A 13,660-nucleotide genomic window follows, 5' to 3' on the forward strand; every position below is an offset into this window, starting at 1 on the left:
AACTCCCTCTCCCACCTCCCGGCCCCCAACTTCCTTTCTCTTCCCGGGAGAGCTCAGCTTCCAGCTCCTCAAACTGCTGCTGGGCCCAGCCTTGGGAAGGTAGAGGGTGTGCTCACGGCTCACCACGGGACTCAGACCCTGGAAACCTGGTAGAAACCTGGAGGCACTGGCGGACCAGTGGGGGGAAGGCTTTGCCTGCTTCCTCCTCCCCACCCCTGTGGTATCCTAGCTTCCTGTTCTTGATAACAATCAACAGCCTGGCCCCGCGGGGGTGGACCTCTTTGTGATCCCCTCCTGCCCCCTTTTTGGATCCCCAGGGCCCCCTGGCCCATTTGTCGACATACCAGTGGGTTTGGGGAACAGTTGAGAAGTGAGCTTCGGGTCACTTCCCACAGATTTACCAGGGATTCCCAGGCTCTCCTGCCCCCACCTCTACCCTGTCCTGGGTACCAGGGCTGACTGCCACTCTGGCCCCTCCTTTCAGGGAAACCACCCACTCCCCAGAGTGAAGAAGGGTCCAGGACCAGCTGGCCCTGGAGGAGCTCAGAAAGGAGCCAGTGCCTGGTCCCCCACCCCCAACCTCTTCCAGGAGCAACAGGCACTAGGAGGCCTCCCGAGCTCCAAAGGGTCATTCTGGTCTTTGTCTCCCTCAACCCTCTATGGGCCAGCAGCAGAGGCCAGCCCCCGCCCCACCATCCTTCCCGTGTGTGCACCCCCTGTGTCTACTGTAAATCATTTCTTTTTTGCTGTCACCATTTGACAGCTGAATCAGAGAAGTGGGAGGAAGAGAGAGGATGGGGATTGCGCGTGTTGGGGCCAGGAAGGGAAGGGTGTTTGGAATGTTACAAGGTAGAAGAAGCCGTGCAGCGAGCACAAACTGGCTGGGCTGCTGGCCAGCAAGGGGCCTGCCAAGGCGAGGCAGGGGTGGGGGCCAGTGGAGTCTTGGACGCGGGGGCCACTTCCTAGGCCCCAGTCATCCAGGCGCCCCAGAAGCGAAGAAGACACGGGAGTCCCCCTGGTGTGAGGGCCAGAGACTGTCCACTCTCTGTAAGTCTTCTAATAGATGTCAGGATTCTGGGAGGAAGCCTGGAGGGGCTGGGGGCAGAAAGAAAGCCCCCCAGACTCTCCTACAAACTGTCTCTCCTCTCTACTTTCTGGCCAGCTGGTCTGTATCCAGCCACCGGTAGCTGACAGCTGGGGTGTGGCTCGAATCCTGGGGACCACCCTTCTGGTCCAGCCTGGGCCTTTCTTCCCCAGCGTGGAGCAAGGAGTCCTGCCTCCTTCCTCACCTCCCAGCCCATCTCAAGTCCACACCCAGCTCTGCTTTGAGAAGCTACAACGTGTACCTGACCATGAACTCACAGGATTTGAAGGGGCAAGGGCTTCCAGGACCGGGGCTTTGAGGCAGAAGCAGAGTAGAAGTCAGTCTCTGGACAGGGCCAGCTTGAGCAGGGAAAAACTTGGGGTTTCTGTGTGGGCCAGCGTGGAGCTAGGGGTCAGCTGAGCTCCGCCTAGGAAGCGGGCAGGGACTGGATGTGACAAAGGCCCAGAGGACAAGCAGTCCAGGGAGCAACGGGGTTCGGCAGCTAGGGGACCAGGGTGGTCAGGAATGGGCTGGCCCCTCCCTCTCCATCCCCACGGAGCAGGGCCTTAGGCCCATGACAGAAGTGCCAGGCCACGGCCAGCCCACCCCCAGAGGGGCACAGGCAAGAGGCACCCGACCCCTGGTGGTGGCAGCCGGCGCAGGAGGGCAGCACGCAGCTGGGGTGTGCGTGGGTGGCAGCGAGGAGGGGCAGAGGGAGGAAGCTGGCTTCCTGAAGCCTCCTCAGCCCTCAAAGACCGACCAACAGACAGACAGACAGCTGGCAAGAGGCAGCCTGGGGGACACAGCTGCTTCAGTAAGTACCTGGATGGGGGGAGGAGGGGCCCTGTGGTCCGGGGTGGGGGGGAGTGAGCCCTGGGGGGGCGGGTGGGTGGGCATGTCCAAGGCCGGTGTGCGTGAGGTTGCATTGGGAGCTGCAGTGCCCGGCTGGGGAATGGGCACTGACCTAACTGATATCCCCGAGGAGCACGGGGCAGGGGAGCCACAGGGGGGCTGCATGGAGAGCAGAGGTCAACAACCCCCTGCCTGCCTTGGGAGAGCTTCTCTCTACCACCCACATCTGAGCCGGACCCACTCTGTCCCCTCACCTCTGTGCCTGTGGGCTTAGCGACTCTCACACCGCCACCACCCCTCGGAAGCTGTGACCTGGCTCTGGAAGCTAGGGACCGTCCCCCAAGAGGAGAGGGGCCCCACCACCTCCATGTCCCCCTCTTGTGCCCCAGCTGTCGCCTCACCATGCACTGCCGCTCAAGGGCTTGGTGAGGCCATTTCCTGTGACGGTTACAGAGGCGGGAGATGGGGGGATGGGCAGAGGAAGAAGGAAACACCCCCCCACCATAGCCTACCTCCCTGGACAGAGACCCCAGAAGCCAGAATGAACTTGGGAACTGCCAGCAGTTAGGACAGGGTCTACAAGGGTCCCCAACTGGCTCCAGGGGTGCGGGAGGCCTCAACCCTCTCATTTCAGAGGAGGCCTGGACTAGAGGTGGTTTCTGTGAGCTTTCTCTCTCCCTTCCACACAGAACACATCGCTTCTGTTTCCTCCCTTGCCTTGTCTCACCGGGGCCCCAGCTTTGAGCCCTCTGTACTCTGGCCTCAGGCGGCCTCTTGTCCCCTCTCACCCTCCTTCTGGAGTCTTTCCTGCCCTTCCCCTCCCGTCACAATCTCTGTGCCTTGTCTGGTCCCTACCCCAACCCCAGACTGCCCACCGCCCTGGGTCCCCCTGTAGAGATCCCGGCCTTCCTGCAGTGATAATGACAGAACTGCTCAGGGAACAGAAGACACCCCAGTGAAAACAGGGGTGCCAGAAAGCAGGCGACTGGCCTGGGCGTGGGAGCCTTCCCCTGGCCGGGTGGACAGGCCAGAGGTCAACAGCAGAGGGGCCCTGTGTTTCAGGTGAACCTCATGGCTGAGTGAGCCTCCCCTGGGCCCAGCACGCCCTCCCCCCCAGCATGGTCCAGGACCGTGGGGGGTGCTCCCGAGCACAGCTGCCGACCTGGTCTTCGGAGGCAGCCATGACCCAGCCTCCACCCACCAAGGCACCGGTCAAGAAGCATGTGAGGCTTCAGGAGAGGTGAGATCTTGCCTGGGAGAAGGGTCTCTTCCCAGCCCTGGAACCCCGCCCGGTTCCCTCCATTCGGCCCCTCCAGCTCTGACAGCGAGGTCCAGAGGGTCCTCAGCTGTTGACTCCAATCAGGAAAGGAAACCTGACGTGTTCATTTGCGTGTCGTTTGCATGTCATTTTCATGTCTGGGATATAACGTTTCATGTCAACCCTGCGCCTGCTCCCCAAACCCTAAGTTGGGCCGAGGAGCCCCTGGAGCAGGGTATAGGTAGATCTGGATATAGGTCTGAGCTTCAGGGGCCTGCAAGGAACCGGCAGAGGTGGGCAGCTGGAGGTTGAGGTTCAAGGCTGCCTTGATCTGAGAGACAAATAAAAGGCATACGGGGGGGAGGGGGCTGAACCCTTGAATCTCCTGGGGCTCTGGGTAAGAATGGCTAGAGCAGCCCTTGTTCCTGGGCGCTCACAAGGCGCTGGTCACCTACGTCTGCAGGCGGGGCTCCAATGTCGCTCTGATGCTCGATGTGCGGTCCCTGGGGGCTGTGGAACCCATCTGCTCAGTGAACACACCCCGGGAGGTCACCCTACACTTTCTGCGCACAGCTGGACACCCCCTCACCCGCTGGGCCCTGCAGCACCAGCCACCCAGCCCCAAGCAGCTGGAAGAGGAATTCTTGGTAAGAACTTAGGGTCCCCTCTGAGTCACTCTGCCCTTCTGAATCAGAGACAGCCAGCCGGCACCGTGCTATCTTGGGCACTGCAGGTATGTCTCCTCTTTGGGCCCTCCGGAACGACGAGAACCCCAGTGCCGAGGGAGAAAACCACCCCCTGCTCCCCCTTCTGCCCTCCACCCCACACAGATCTAAAGCCAGGAGGGGCCAGCCAGGACCAGCTCTACTAGATCAGGGTGGGGAACGTGGGGGAGGGGGAAGGAGGCTGGGAAGAGATATTGGCTATTCACTCATTTCCTCCCTCTGCCAGAAGATCCCCTCAAACTTTGTCAACCCTGAAGACCTGGATATTCCTGGCCACGCCTCCAAGGACCGATATAAGACCATCTTGCCAAGTAAGAACTGTGACAGGCATTAAGGGAGGTAGTGCTGTCCCCTGGGCTCCAAGGTTCAGAAGGCAAGACACACAGCCTCAGCCGGGGAAGAGCTCCCTCATAGGGGCACCTGCTTTCAGCAGAGAAATCCCAGTACCTGCCCTGGCTGGGGGAAGGAGGAGCGAGAACCCTAACCACAGAAAGAACACAGCCACTCATAGCAGATGCTTACTGCGGGCCCGGCAGTGCTGGAAGCCCCTGATGGTAGCTCATTTCTCAAAATGACCCCATGAAGATGATGCTCCCCTTTTACAAACGAGGCAACAAAGTCTCAGAAAGGTTGTGTAACTTGCCCAAGATCACAGCTTCTTTCTGCTTTTTCTCTACTGTGGGAAACACCCAGCAGAGGTAGTGGGAAAGGCACCATCAGGAGGGCTCCCAGAGAGAGGGCTTTGAGCACCTCAGATGCAGGGAAGCGAGCAGGGACAGGTTTGGAGATGGGAGTCCAGGTGCTGTAAGGGGTTGTCCCCTCAAGCTCAAAGGACCGAGGGATCAGCACCTCCCACTTTTCAGAGGCAAGAGTGAGACCCTTGCAGACTCTCTCCCTCCCCCACTCAGAGCAGCCTTGTCTGGCCAACCCACCTCCAGCAACTCCCAGTCTCCAGGCCTTAGCTCACCACCAGCTCCTGTGGTTCCAGCCCTCTGCCCACAGGGGTGGGCCAGCATCCTTCGGAGTGAGGGGGAGGGAGCAGCCCTTGTTCTTGGCCCAAGTCTAACCAGCCTGCAGCCGGGAGAGAGGGGAGAGGTCCCTCTGCCTGAAATCCGCCTCTGTCCAGAACCAGGCCAGCACCAGCACCGAGAGAGCTAGTCTCCTTTCCTCACAAGCTAGGTTCTCTGTCCCTGCTTGGATTGGATTTGGAGAAAGCCTTCCCCCTTTGAGGGAGAGGCTGACACACCCAGTAGCGGAATGAAGCCGGAGTTCTGGCCTGCTTCCCCACTTTGGGATTTTAGGCAAGTCACTCATCCAAATCCCGTATTCACCATCAGAAAAAACTCTTTCTCCATGACATCTCTTTTTCTGTTCCTGTTGATACCATCCTGCTCCACACCCCTACCGACCTCAGGGCTAGAATAACTCACTCACCACCCATTAGGTCCTGCTGCCCCATTCCCTTTCCTTAATAGTCTGTCCTACACGGCACCACCCAGTTAACCCTCCCCAGTTATTCCTTTGATCGTGTCACTCCACTGCTCCGAAACCTTCTGTGGCTCCCTATTGTCCGCATATAAAATAATTTAGTGGATCTCTGGCCACCTGCTATGCCGGAGATACTGTGATAAGCACAGGAACTCACCTCTTCCTGACCCTGCTGGCATGTGCATTCGTTGGTCCCCTTTTGACCCCTGACCTCTGCTGATTTTTACTTCCTAGATCCCCAGAGCCGGGTCTGTCTAGGCCGGGCACAGAGCCAAGAAGACGGAGACTACATCAACGCCAACTACATCCGAGTGAGTGACCTGGCTGTGGCTGCCCTTCAGGGAGTGGGGGTGTGGGGACTGGCGGTGGCGGGGCGGGGGGGGGGGTGGGCAGAGAACATCTTCCATCTGTGGGTTCCTGCTTCATATCTCCGCCGCCAAGCAGGGGCAGACCCTGAAGAGGCCCCAAGTCACCAACCAAGAAGACAGAGGAGATGTTAAGCTGAGAAGAAACCACCCGGTCCCCTTCACGCACGCGATCACTTCATCCCTGCCCACCCTCTATGCAGGGAGGAATTTGCGTTGTTGAACCTACTCCTGCTCGTCCCCAGGGCTCGTCCCTCTTAGCTCTGCTTGGGAAGCGCTTGCACAAACAGGAGCTCTGAGCTCTCTTTTCTCTCTCTCTAGCCTTAACTACTCTCCAAAGCAGCCCCTCTTTTGTGGGGATGATTTAACATCAAACTATAGGAGCCAGGGAGGCAAGGTGGCCTCTCTACCCCAGCACCCCCAACTCTAGAGCTCTAAGTAGCTGTAAAAGCAGCGCCGCCTAGTGGCTCAAAGTGGGTAAGACAGCGCTCCGAGGGGCCAAGAGATGAAAGCTGTTAGCCAGGGCACCCTGAGGAAAGGAGACCTCCCATATACGGCCTGGAAACTTGGTGAATGGTGGTCTGTTTGGATTTCGTCATCTTGAGAAGCTGAGATTCTGAAAGGGAGAGGAAGGACCCAGCAAGAGTGTGCTACATCTTGCTACTAAATATATAAAAGTAATACATAGAAGTGAAACATTCAGTCCAGCAATGTTGAACACTGTTTTCTTATGTTGTGCTAGTAGAACGCTCACTGCTTCCCACCCTTCCTTTTGCTCCTCCACCTCCGCAGGGCTATGATGGACAGGAGAAGGCCTACATCGCGACCCAGGGCCCCATGCCCAACACCGTGTCAGACTTCTGGGAGATGGTGTGGCAGGAAGAAGTGTCACTCATTGTCATGCTCACTCAGCTCCGAGAGGGCAAGGAGGTAGGAGCCACGGTCCTTAGTGAACCCAGAAAGGGCTACATCTTACCCCACCACACATGCCCCTACTCAGGGCAGCTCAGGACTAGGGGCTCCCCGGGAACTGACAATAGCTATCATCAGGCCCAGCTTGCACATCTTCCTCTGCACAGTGCCAAGCTCAGGAGAGCCTGCCCCAGGTGCTGACCCAGGCAATAGCAGCCCCTCCAACAGGGGTGGGAGATGGGGAGGGGCCCCACTCCCCTTTCTGCTGTCCTGGCCCCTGCATGGGCTGACAGACACTTCCCCCTTCTGACTCCCAGCTCCCTCCCTCCTAGAAATGTGTCCACTACTGGCCCACAGAAGAGGAAACTTATGGACCCTTCCGGCTCCGCATCCAAGACACAAAAGAGTGTCCTGAGTACACCGTGCGACAGCTCACCATCCAGGTACAGGAAGGTCAGGCCGTCTCTGGCTTCTCTGAAACTCAGGCCCCGCCTTCCCTGGGATCCCAGGGTTGGCTCATCTAAACCTTCTTGAACACGCATCTAAAAGAAGAGCTTGAGGCACAAAAGAAAGAGAAACATGGGTACCACCCTGGTCTAATAGGGCAGAGCCAAAAACCCAGCAGGAGCCGCTGGGAAGGCCCATCCACCTGCACTGAATGGGTCGGGAAAGGAGAGGTGGGGTCCCGGAGCCATGCTGAAGGAGCCCCAGGAAGTCCAGAGAGATGGATAATGACACATGCAAAGTGCTTTAAATGCCTTCTATTATCGCATAGCATTTTGTACTTTTCAAAGCATTTCTCTATCAACTCCTTATCCTCCAAGCATCCAGAGAAGTAAGCCAACAAGCTATCACTGTTTTTTTCTAAACGAAGAGAATGAGGTTAAGGGATTTTGCGCAAAGTCATGTGCTAGTTAGAGGCAGAACTAGAGGCAGGACTTGAACTTGGGTCTTTCCCCCCATCCCTGGACAGCATCCCTTCCAGCCTTTCAGGGGAGGGAATTGTGAAGTCCGATGAGCAGGAGAAGGGAGGGCTGACCTTGCCTGCTCAGGGTCCCTGACTGTGCCATGGAGTCATTCTAGCCCTTGACCTCTGGGCACCAGAAAAGGCTGGCAGTGGCCCCTCCCCGACCCTGGTTCTCATGCCTTGTCGCTCTGCCAGCACCAGGAGGAGTGTCGGGGAGTGAAGCACGTCCTCTTCTCCGCCTGGCCTGACCACCAGACCCCAGAGTCGGCTGGGCCCCTGCTGCGCCTGGTGGCCGAGGTGGAAGAGAGCCCAGAGACAGCTGCCAACACTAGGCCCATCGTGGTCCACTGCAGGTATGCGCCCTCTCCCCCCACGACGAGCCTGGACACAGGCCCCCCTTCCCTTGTTATCGGGTGTCTCCTTAGGATGCGTTCAGGAAGGACAGCATCAGGCAGGCCCGATTCTTCCCAGGATGGGACTCTCTAGATCATTCGGCAAAGTGCCCTGTGTTTATTCTCTCCTTCATGAAAAGCCTGCCATGTAGGCAGGATGTTCGGGCACAAGCCAGAGAGGGGACAGAGTATCAGAAAGCTTTGCAGTCTGTTCAGGGCAGGGTTGGGGCAGGGGGAGGTCAACATGGTCCCTGCTGCTGAAAAACTCACTTATTCAGCAAATGCTTATTGAAAACCTGTTATCATCAGGCACAGTGATAGATGCGAAGGAGACAGCTCGGCTTCTGCCCTGACAGGCTTACAGTCTGGAGATGAAGTGAAGCTGCCCAGCGCAGTGTGGCAAGGGCTCTGATGGCAGTGTCCGGGAGCACAGAACCAAGTCGCCCATCCCAGACTTGGGCCAGAGAAGGTTTTCCAGGAAAAAGGACATTTAAACCAAGTGAAATCCTGAGCGGTGAATTAGCCAAGTGAAAAGTGGAAACGGAAGCGTTCCAGAGAGATGGAACAGAATGTACTAAGGCCCCTCGATGACATTTTTATTTATTTATTTAGTTTTTTTTAAGATTTTCTTTATTTATTTGACAGACAGAGATCACAAGTAGGCAGAGAGGCAGGCAGAGAGAGAGAGAGGGAAGCAGGCTCCCTGCTGAGCAGAGAGCCCGATGCGGGACTCGATCCCAGGACCCTGAGATCATGACCTGAGCTGAAAGCAGAGGCTTTAATCCACTGAGCCACCCAGGTGCCCCGACATTTTTATTTTTTTAAAGATCTTGTTTATTTATCTGACAGAGAGAGAGAGTGAGTATAGGCAGGGGGAGCGGTAAGCAGAGCGAGAGGGAGAAGCAGGCTCCTCACTGAGCAGGGAGCCCAATGCAAGCTCGATCCCAGGACTCTGGGATCATGACCTGAGCTTAAGACAGTCGCTTAACCGACTGAGTCACCCAGGCGCCCTAGATGACATTTTTAAATGGACACATTGCTGGGTGTGGAGTTAGAGGATGGGGGCCTGGAGGTCATGTGGGGGAAGGGAGGAGAGGGGTAAAAGATAAGTCTGGAAGGCCAGGGACCTCAGAGGACTGGCTAAGAAACTTGGATTTAGCCAAAGGGATACTTTGGCTACAGAATAAGAATCTGATTGGGATGGAGTCACGGGTAACACAGGGGACACGCTTATAATAACGAAACCATTTGGGAGTGCATGTCCTAAATAGAACATAGTCGCAGAAGTACAGACAGAGGTGGGATGCCTGGGTGGCTCAGTAAGTGTCTGCCTTCAGCTCAGGTCATGATCCCGGGGTCCTGGGATCGAGCCCCACATTGGGCTCCCTGCTCAGCGGGAGGTCTGCTTCTCCCTCTGCATCTCTCTCTCTGTCCACCCCTTCTCTGACAAATAAATAATTTAATCTTAAAAAAAAAAAAGTACAGACCGAGGGGACTCATGGGCCCCCTCCCCGCAGGTGACACCTGGACTTTAAGTGCTGAGAAGTCCTGAGTGGCTTCTATCAGGGGTCCAGACGGGAAGCCTTCCCAAAAAGGGGGGCCAAGCGGGTTTTGAAATAGAGTAAGACAGAGCAGAGTGGAGGGCCGGCTGTGGAAGGACCCAGAGTGGGGAAAGGGGGCTGAGTGTCAGCCGCTGTGGGGATGAGGTCATGGTAGAAGGAGGACCCAGGAGCTCAACAGGCCTGGCGTGAGCACTGACAGCTGGAAACCGCTGCTGCCTGCGACTGGGCAGAAGATGGCTCCTTGGAATGTCCACGGGGACTGGAGGGGGACCCGGGATAGGTTTACGGAGGGGGTAGTAAAAAATGTAAACTCCTCTAATGCCCACTGTCACCTGCGAAGATCCAGCTGCTTTCATCCTTCCTCAGGTCCCTACCCCCCAAAACAGAGGCCCTAAGTGTCTGTGGCTTTTCTCTGCAGTTTAAGGCCTGGCCCTCATGTTCCCTGGTCACCTGCCTCCCATGCTCCCCCACTCACCTGGCCCCCATGTTCCCTGGTCTCCTGTGACCTCCCTGTTGCCTCCCTGGCCGTGTCCAGTGCAGGGATTGGCCGGACTGGCTGCTTCATCGCCACCCGAATTGGCTGTCAGCAACTGAAGGCCCGCGGGGAAGTGGACATTCTGGGCATCGTGTGCCAGCTGCGGCTGGACAGGTGGGTCTGTGGATGAGGACGGGACCGACAACATTAAGGTGTAGCTTCCCTGCTTCCTGGGCCCCAGAGCACTCAGAGCCACGTCCCCCTCGAGCACCTCCCTCGGGAAAGGAAGGGCCCCTTGCCTAAAGAGCCGTTTCTTTTCCCACTAACACCCAGGAAATAACCTCCATCTAGAATGCCACTCTGCGGATAGCTGAGCCTTGTCTCTGTTTTGGTGTTGTATTTCCAAATTCCCTACTCAGGGAAAGGTGGAGGAAGAGGGGACATGAACACAGACGCAGAGAACGCACAGAAGCCCCCTGGATCTGGGGACAGGGAACCGAGGTGCAGACTCTGCCTTGTATCTCACTGAGCTGTCACGACACTTCCCTGGGCCTCCACGCCTTTATCTAGAGGGAAATAATGGCTCCGTTCCTCAGAGAGCTGTTGTAAGGAATGCGTTAACTCACTGTGAATGTGTTTTTCGAATATGAGAACCTACTACACACAAATAGGGAATTACCATGTTTACTTCACAGAGATGGGGAGGAGGAAACGTTGGAGGCTCAGGAATATTCCTGGCCCAGCCTGAGGAATCAGGGACCTGGTTCTGCCCCAGGAGGCTGACGGGTCAGAGAGTTCCAGTGTGGAGTGTCTCCTCCTTGGCACAGCCGGCTGAGGGGCTTAGCCCCAGGTGTGGGGCCAAGGTGCCAAGGGACTGTCCTTGTGGGGAAGGTGTGAGGGGCAGCAAGCCCAGAGGAGGATTATATGGAGTAGTTGACGGGTTCTTTGAGAGAACCTCCCTGGTGAACTATGAAGATGTTTGGCCTGGCCCTCCTTTTCCACTCATGACCTGTATGCTTCCCTCACAGGGGTGGAATGATCCAGACCACGGAGCAGTACCAGTTCCTACATCACACGCTGGCCCTGTATGCTGCCCAGCTCCCTGATGAGCCCTGCCCCTGAGCTCTGGCGCCCTCCACCAGCCCCGGGGCCAAAGTCCCCCAGGCCTGGGTAGGAGGGTCCGGCAGAGTGGGCCTCTGGATCTGAGGGACCCCTTGGATGGGCCTGGGGAAGGGGTGTCTCCTTGGGGGGCACACGCAGTCACTGGGAGCTGCACCAGCAAGGACTGGGACTGGACTCCAGGTCTTTAAGATGGGCCGCTCTTCTGCTTCCTCGACTAGCCCCAGACGGACACTTGGGGGGACCTCCCATGTCTCTCTGACTTGCGAGCCAGGAGCCGGCATTGGCCACAGAGCTGAGGAAGAAGCCCAGGAGTCCTGGTCTTGTCTAAAGTGTTCTGTGAGCTTCATCTCTCTGTCTAGGACACAGACATTAGGTGTTTTGCTCGCATAGTTAAAAGCAATCACAGAAGTTCCTAGAAGCCGCTCCACCTAGATCCCCTTCCTGGGGCTGGCAAGACAGTGATCCCCAGATCTTCTGCCTGGGGCCTGCCCAAGAATAGGCCAGATGCCAGAGCTGGGAAAAGTCTGGTCCTGACCATGGCCAAGATCTCAACATCCCACCAGTGACTCTGCTTCTTCACCCCACATCCGTGAGGTGGGCCGGACACTGCGCCCAAGAGAACAAGACCCAGACGACCCCTGTGCCCACACTTGAGTTCCGGGTTCAGGCTACACAGGTGACCAGGCCAGGCAGTTGAAACCTCTGGAAGAGGGAAAGTGTGGGGACCCCTCAGAGGTCCAGAGGGCTACCCCTGCCAGCCACTCACTCCAGCTACTCCCTAGGGAGGCCCAGCATCCTCTGTCTTCCTTCCATGGCCTCGGAAGATCCCTGGGTAGCAGGAGGTACAAAAGAAGAAGGAGTGAGGGAAAAACAAAGAGCTTGGCCTGACTTTAGAAAACCAGCCCCCCCGGCCATCCACCCCTTGCATATTTGCAGAATGCACCTGGAGAGCCTGGCTGAGTCCACGAACGATCAGGGTGAACGCATTCCAAGCAGACCTGGGGCCTCAGACGAAATCGGGGTCCCTCATGGTCTATTCCAGAGAACGAACTCCCTTCAGCATCTCCGTATCGACACAAGTTCCAGGGCACCCCACATCTGTCTGATGGCTCATCTCCACACCGCCAGGAAGACCTCCAAATCCTTCGTCCTTGGATCCAAGATGGGCTGCCTATGGGGATGAAGGAAGGCAGCATCTCTCGGGGAACCCAGCCCCTGGGTCTTCTTCGGCTGATGCCAGTTCTCTGAGGAACCCCCTGAGGGACTGTGTCCTGGAGAACAGCTGAGCCGCCTCATTCATGACATCTCTTCGGAAGAAACTGCAATGTTGAAACTGAGGTTAATTTCTTAATGCTTCTGCTTGATCTCACAATGGAATTCCTCCTTCCTTACAGCCCCGTGAGTGGGCTCTCCTGCACCCACACCTCGTCTAACCCCTGGGGGAGACACGCACAGCCTGGGCCCGTGAAGCTGGGCAAGGAGTTCACACCCATGTACGAGCATGGGCCCAGAGGCTCCCCTCCCTGGCACTGTCGCCCTGACCCTGTTCTAGAACGTAGAGAAGTACAAGCTCTGGAAAAGGAACCAAGTGGGAGAATAAAGGCTTTTTGGATGACTGATTCATTTCTTCTTTCCATCTTTTTCTCGGGCCCCTGGAGCCTCTTTATAGCAATAGAGTAAGAATCCATACATCAGGAAGAGGTTGCAGATCCTCGTCCCAGGACATGCATATTTCTAGAACTTCCTGAGACACATCAAAGTGCCACTGGGGTCACTTTAGGAATTGGGGCACAGGTGTACCCTTAGGAGCTAGATAGGGACCTATAAGGGGCAGAAGCTAGAAAGATGATACTTTGTGACCCATCCACTTTGGCCACTGTCTGATCATTGAGGGTCATCTTGGGTACTTTTGACAGATCCTGCTTAGGTCAATAATTTATGTGCTTTTAACTACAACAATAGACTACAAGTGTGTAAGTTTGAAAACCAGATACTGGGGTGCCTGGGTGGCTCAGTGCGATAAACATCTGCTTTCCACTGGGGTCATGATCTCAGGGTCCTGTGATGAAGCCCCACATTGGGGGTGGGGGGTGGCAACCCTGGTCAGCCAGAAGTCTGCTTCTCCCTCTCCCTGTGCCCCTCTGCCCCATGCTTTCTCTTTCAAATAAATAGATAATATCTTAGAAAGAAAGAAAAGAAAGAAAGGAAACTAAGTACTAAGGAGCACTCATCCTAAGTCCGGGACTGTCCTGAAGCCTGGGACCATGGGGGACCAGCAGCCCTGGGGTTGGCAGGCCCTGTGGCTCTAACCTCTGAAGCCAGGGGCCTGCAGGCCTGCCCTCCACCTCCCACCGACAGCTGTCCTCCTGAAGGAAACTTTGGCTTTCACCAAAACAGGCCAACTTTTTCACTGGAATTCCCAGCCCCATAGCAGGATTTTATCTGTGAATTAGGGTGA

General features: G+C 56.6%; 1 protein-coding gene across 3 annotated transcripts; it reads left to right on the plus strand.

Moving 5' to 3' along the window:
* The first annotated feature begins 1,781 nt into the window (after positions 1-1,781).
* PTPN7 (protein tyrosine phosphatase non-receptor type 7) lies at positions 1,782-12,824 on the plus strand. Of its 3 annotated transcripts, none has more exons than XM_080824455.1 (10): positions 1,782-1,898; positions 2,999-3,176; positions 3,658-3,841; positions 4,146-4,230; positions 5,642-5,718; positions 6,565-6,702; positions 7,017-7,127; positions 7,847-8,004; positions 10,141-10,254; positions 11,109-12,824. In XM_080824455.1, exons 2-10 carry the CDS (start codon positions 3,055-3,057, stop codon positions 11,200-11,202), a joined length of 1,083 nt encoding a protein of 360 aa, XP_080680581.1. In that variant the 5' UTR covers positions 1,782-1,898; positions 2,999-3,054; the 3' UTR covers positions 11,203-12,824. The 3 variants fall into 3 exon arrangements, with proteins under 3 accessions (XP_080680581.1, XP_080680580.1, XP_080680582.1); XM_080824454.1 differs by having other exon boundaries at positions 1,842-1,898; positions 10,024-10,254; XM_080824456.1 differs by having other exon boundaries at positions 1,842-1,898; positions 4,149-4,230.
* The last annotated feature ends 836 nt before the right edge of the window (positions 12,825-13,660 follow it).

Source organism: Martes martes (assembly GCF_963455335.1).
Source record: "Martes martes genome assembly, chromosome: 15".
Classification (NCBI taxonomy): Eukaryota; Metazoa; Chordata; class Mammalia; order Carnivora; family Mustelidae; genus Martes; species Martes martes.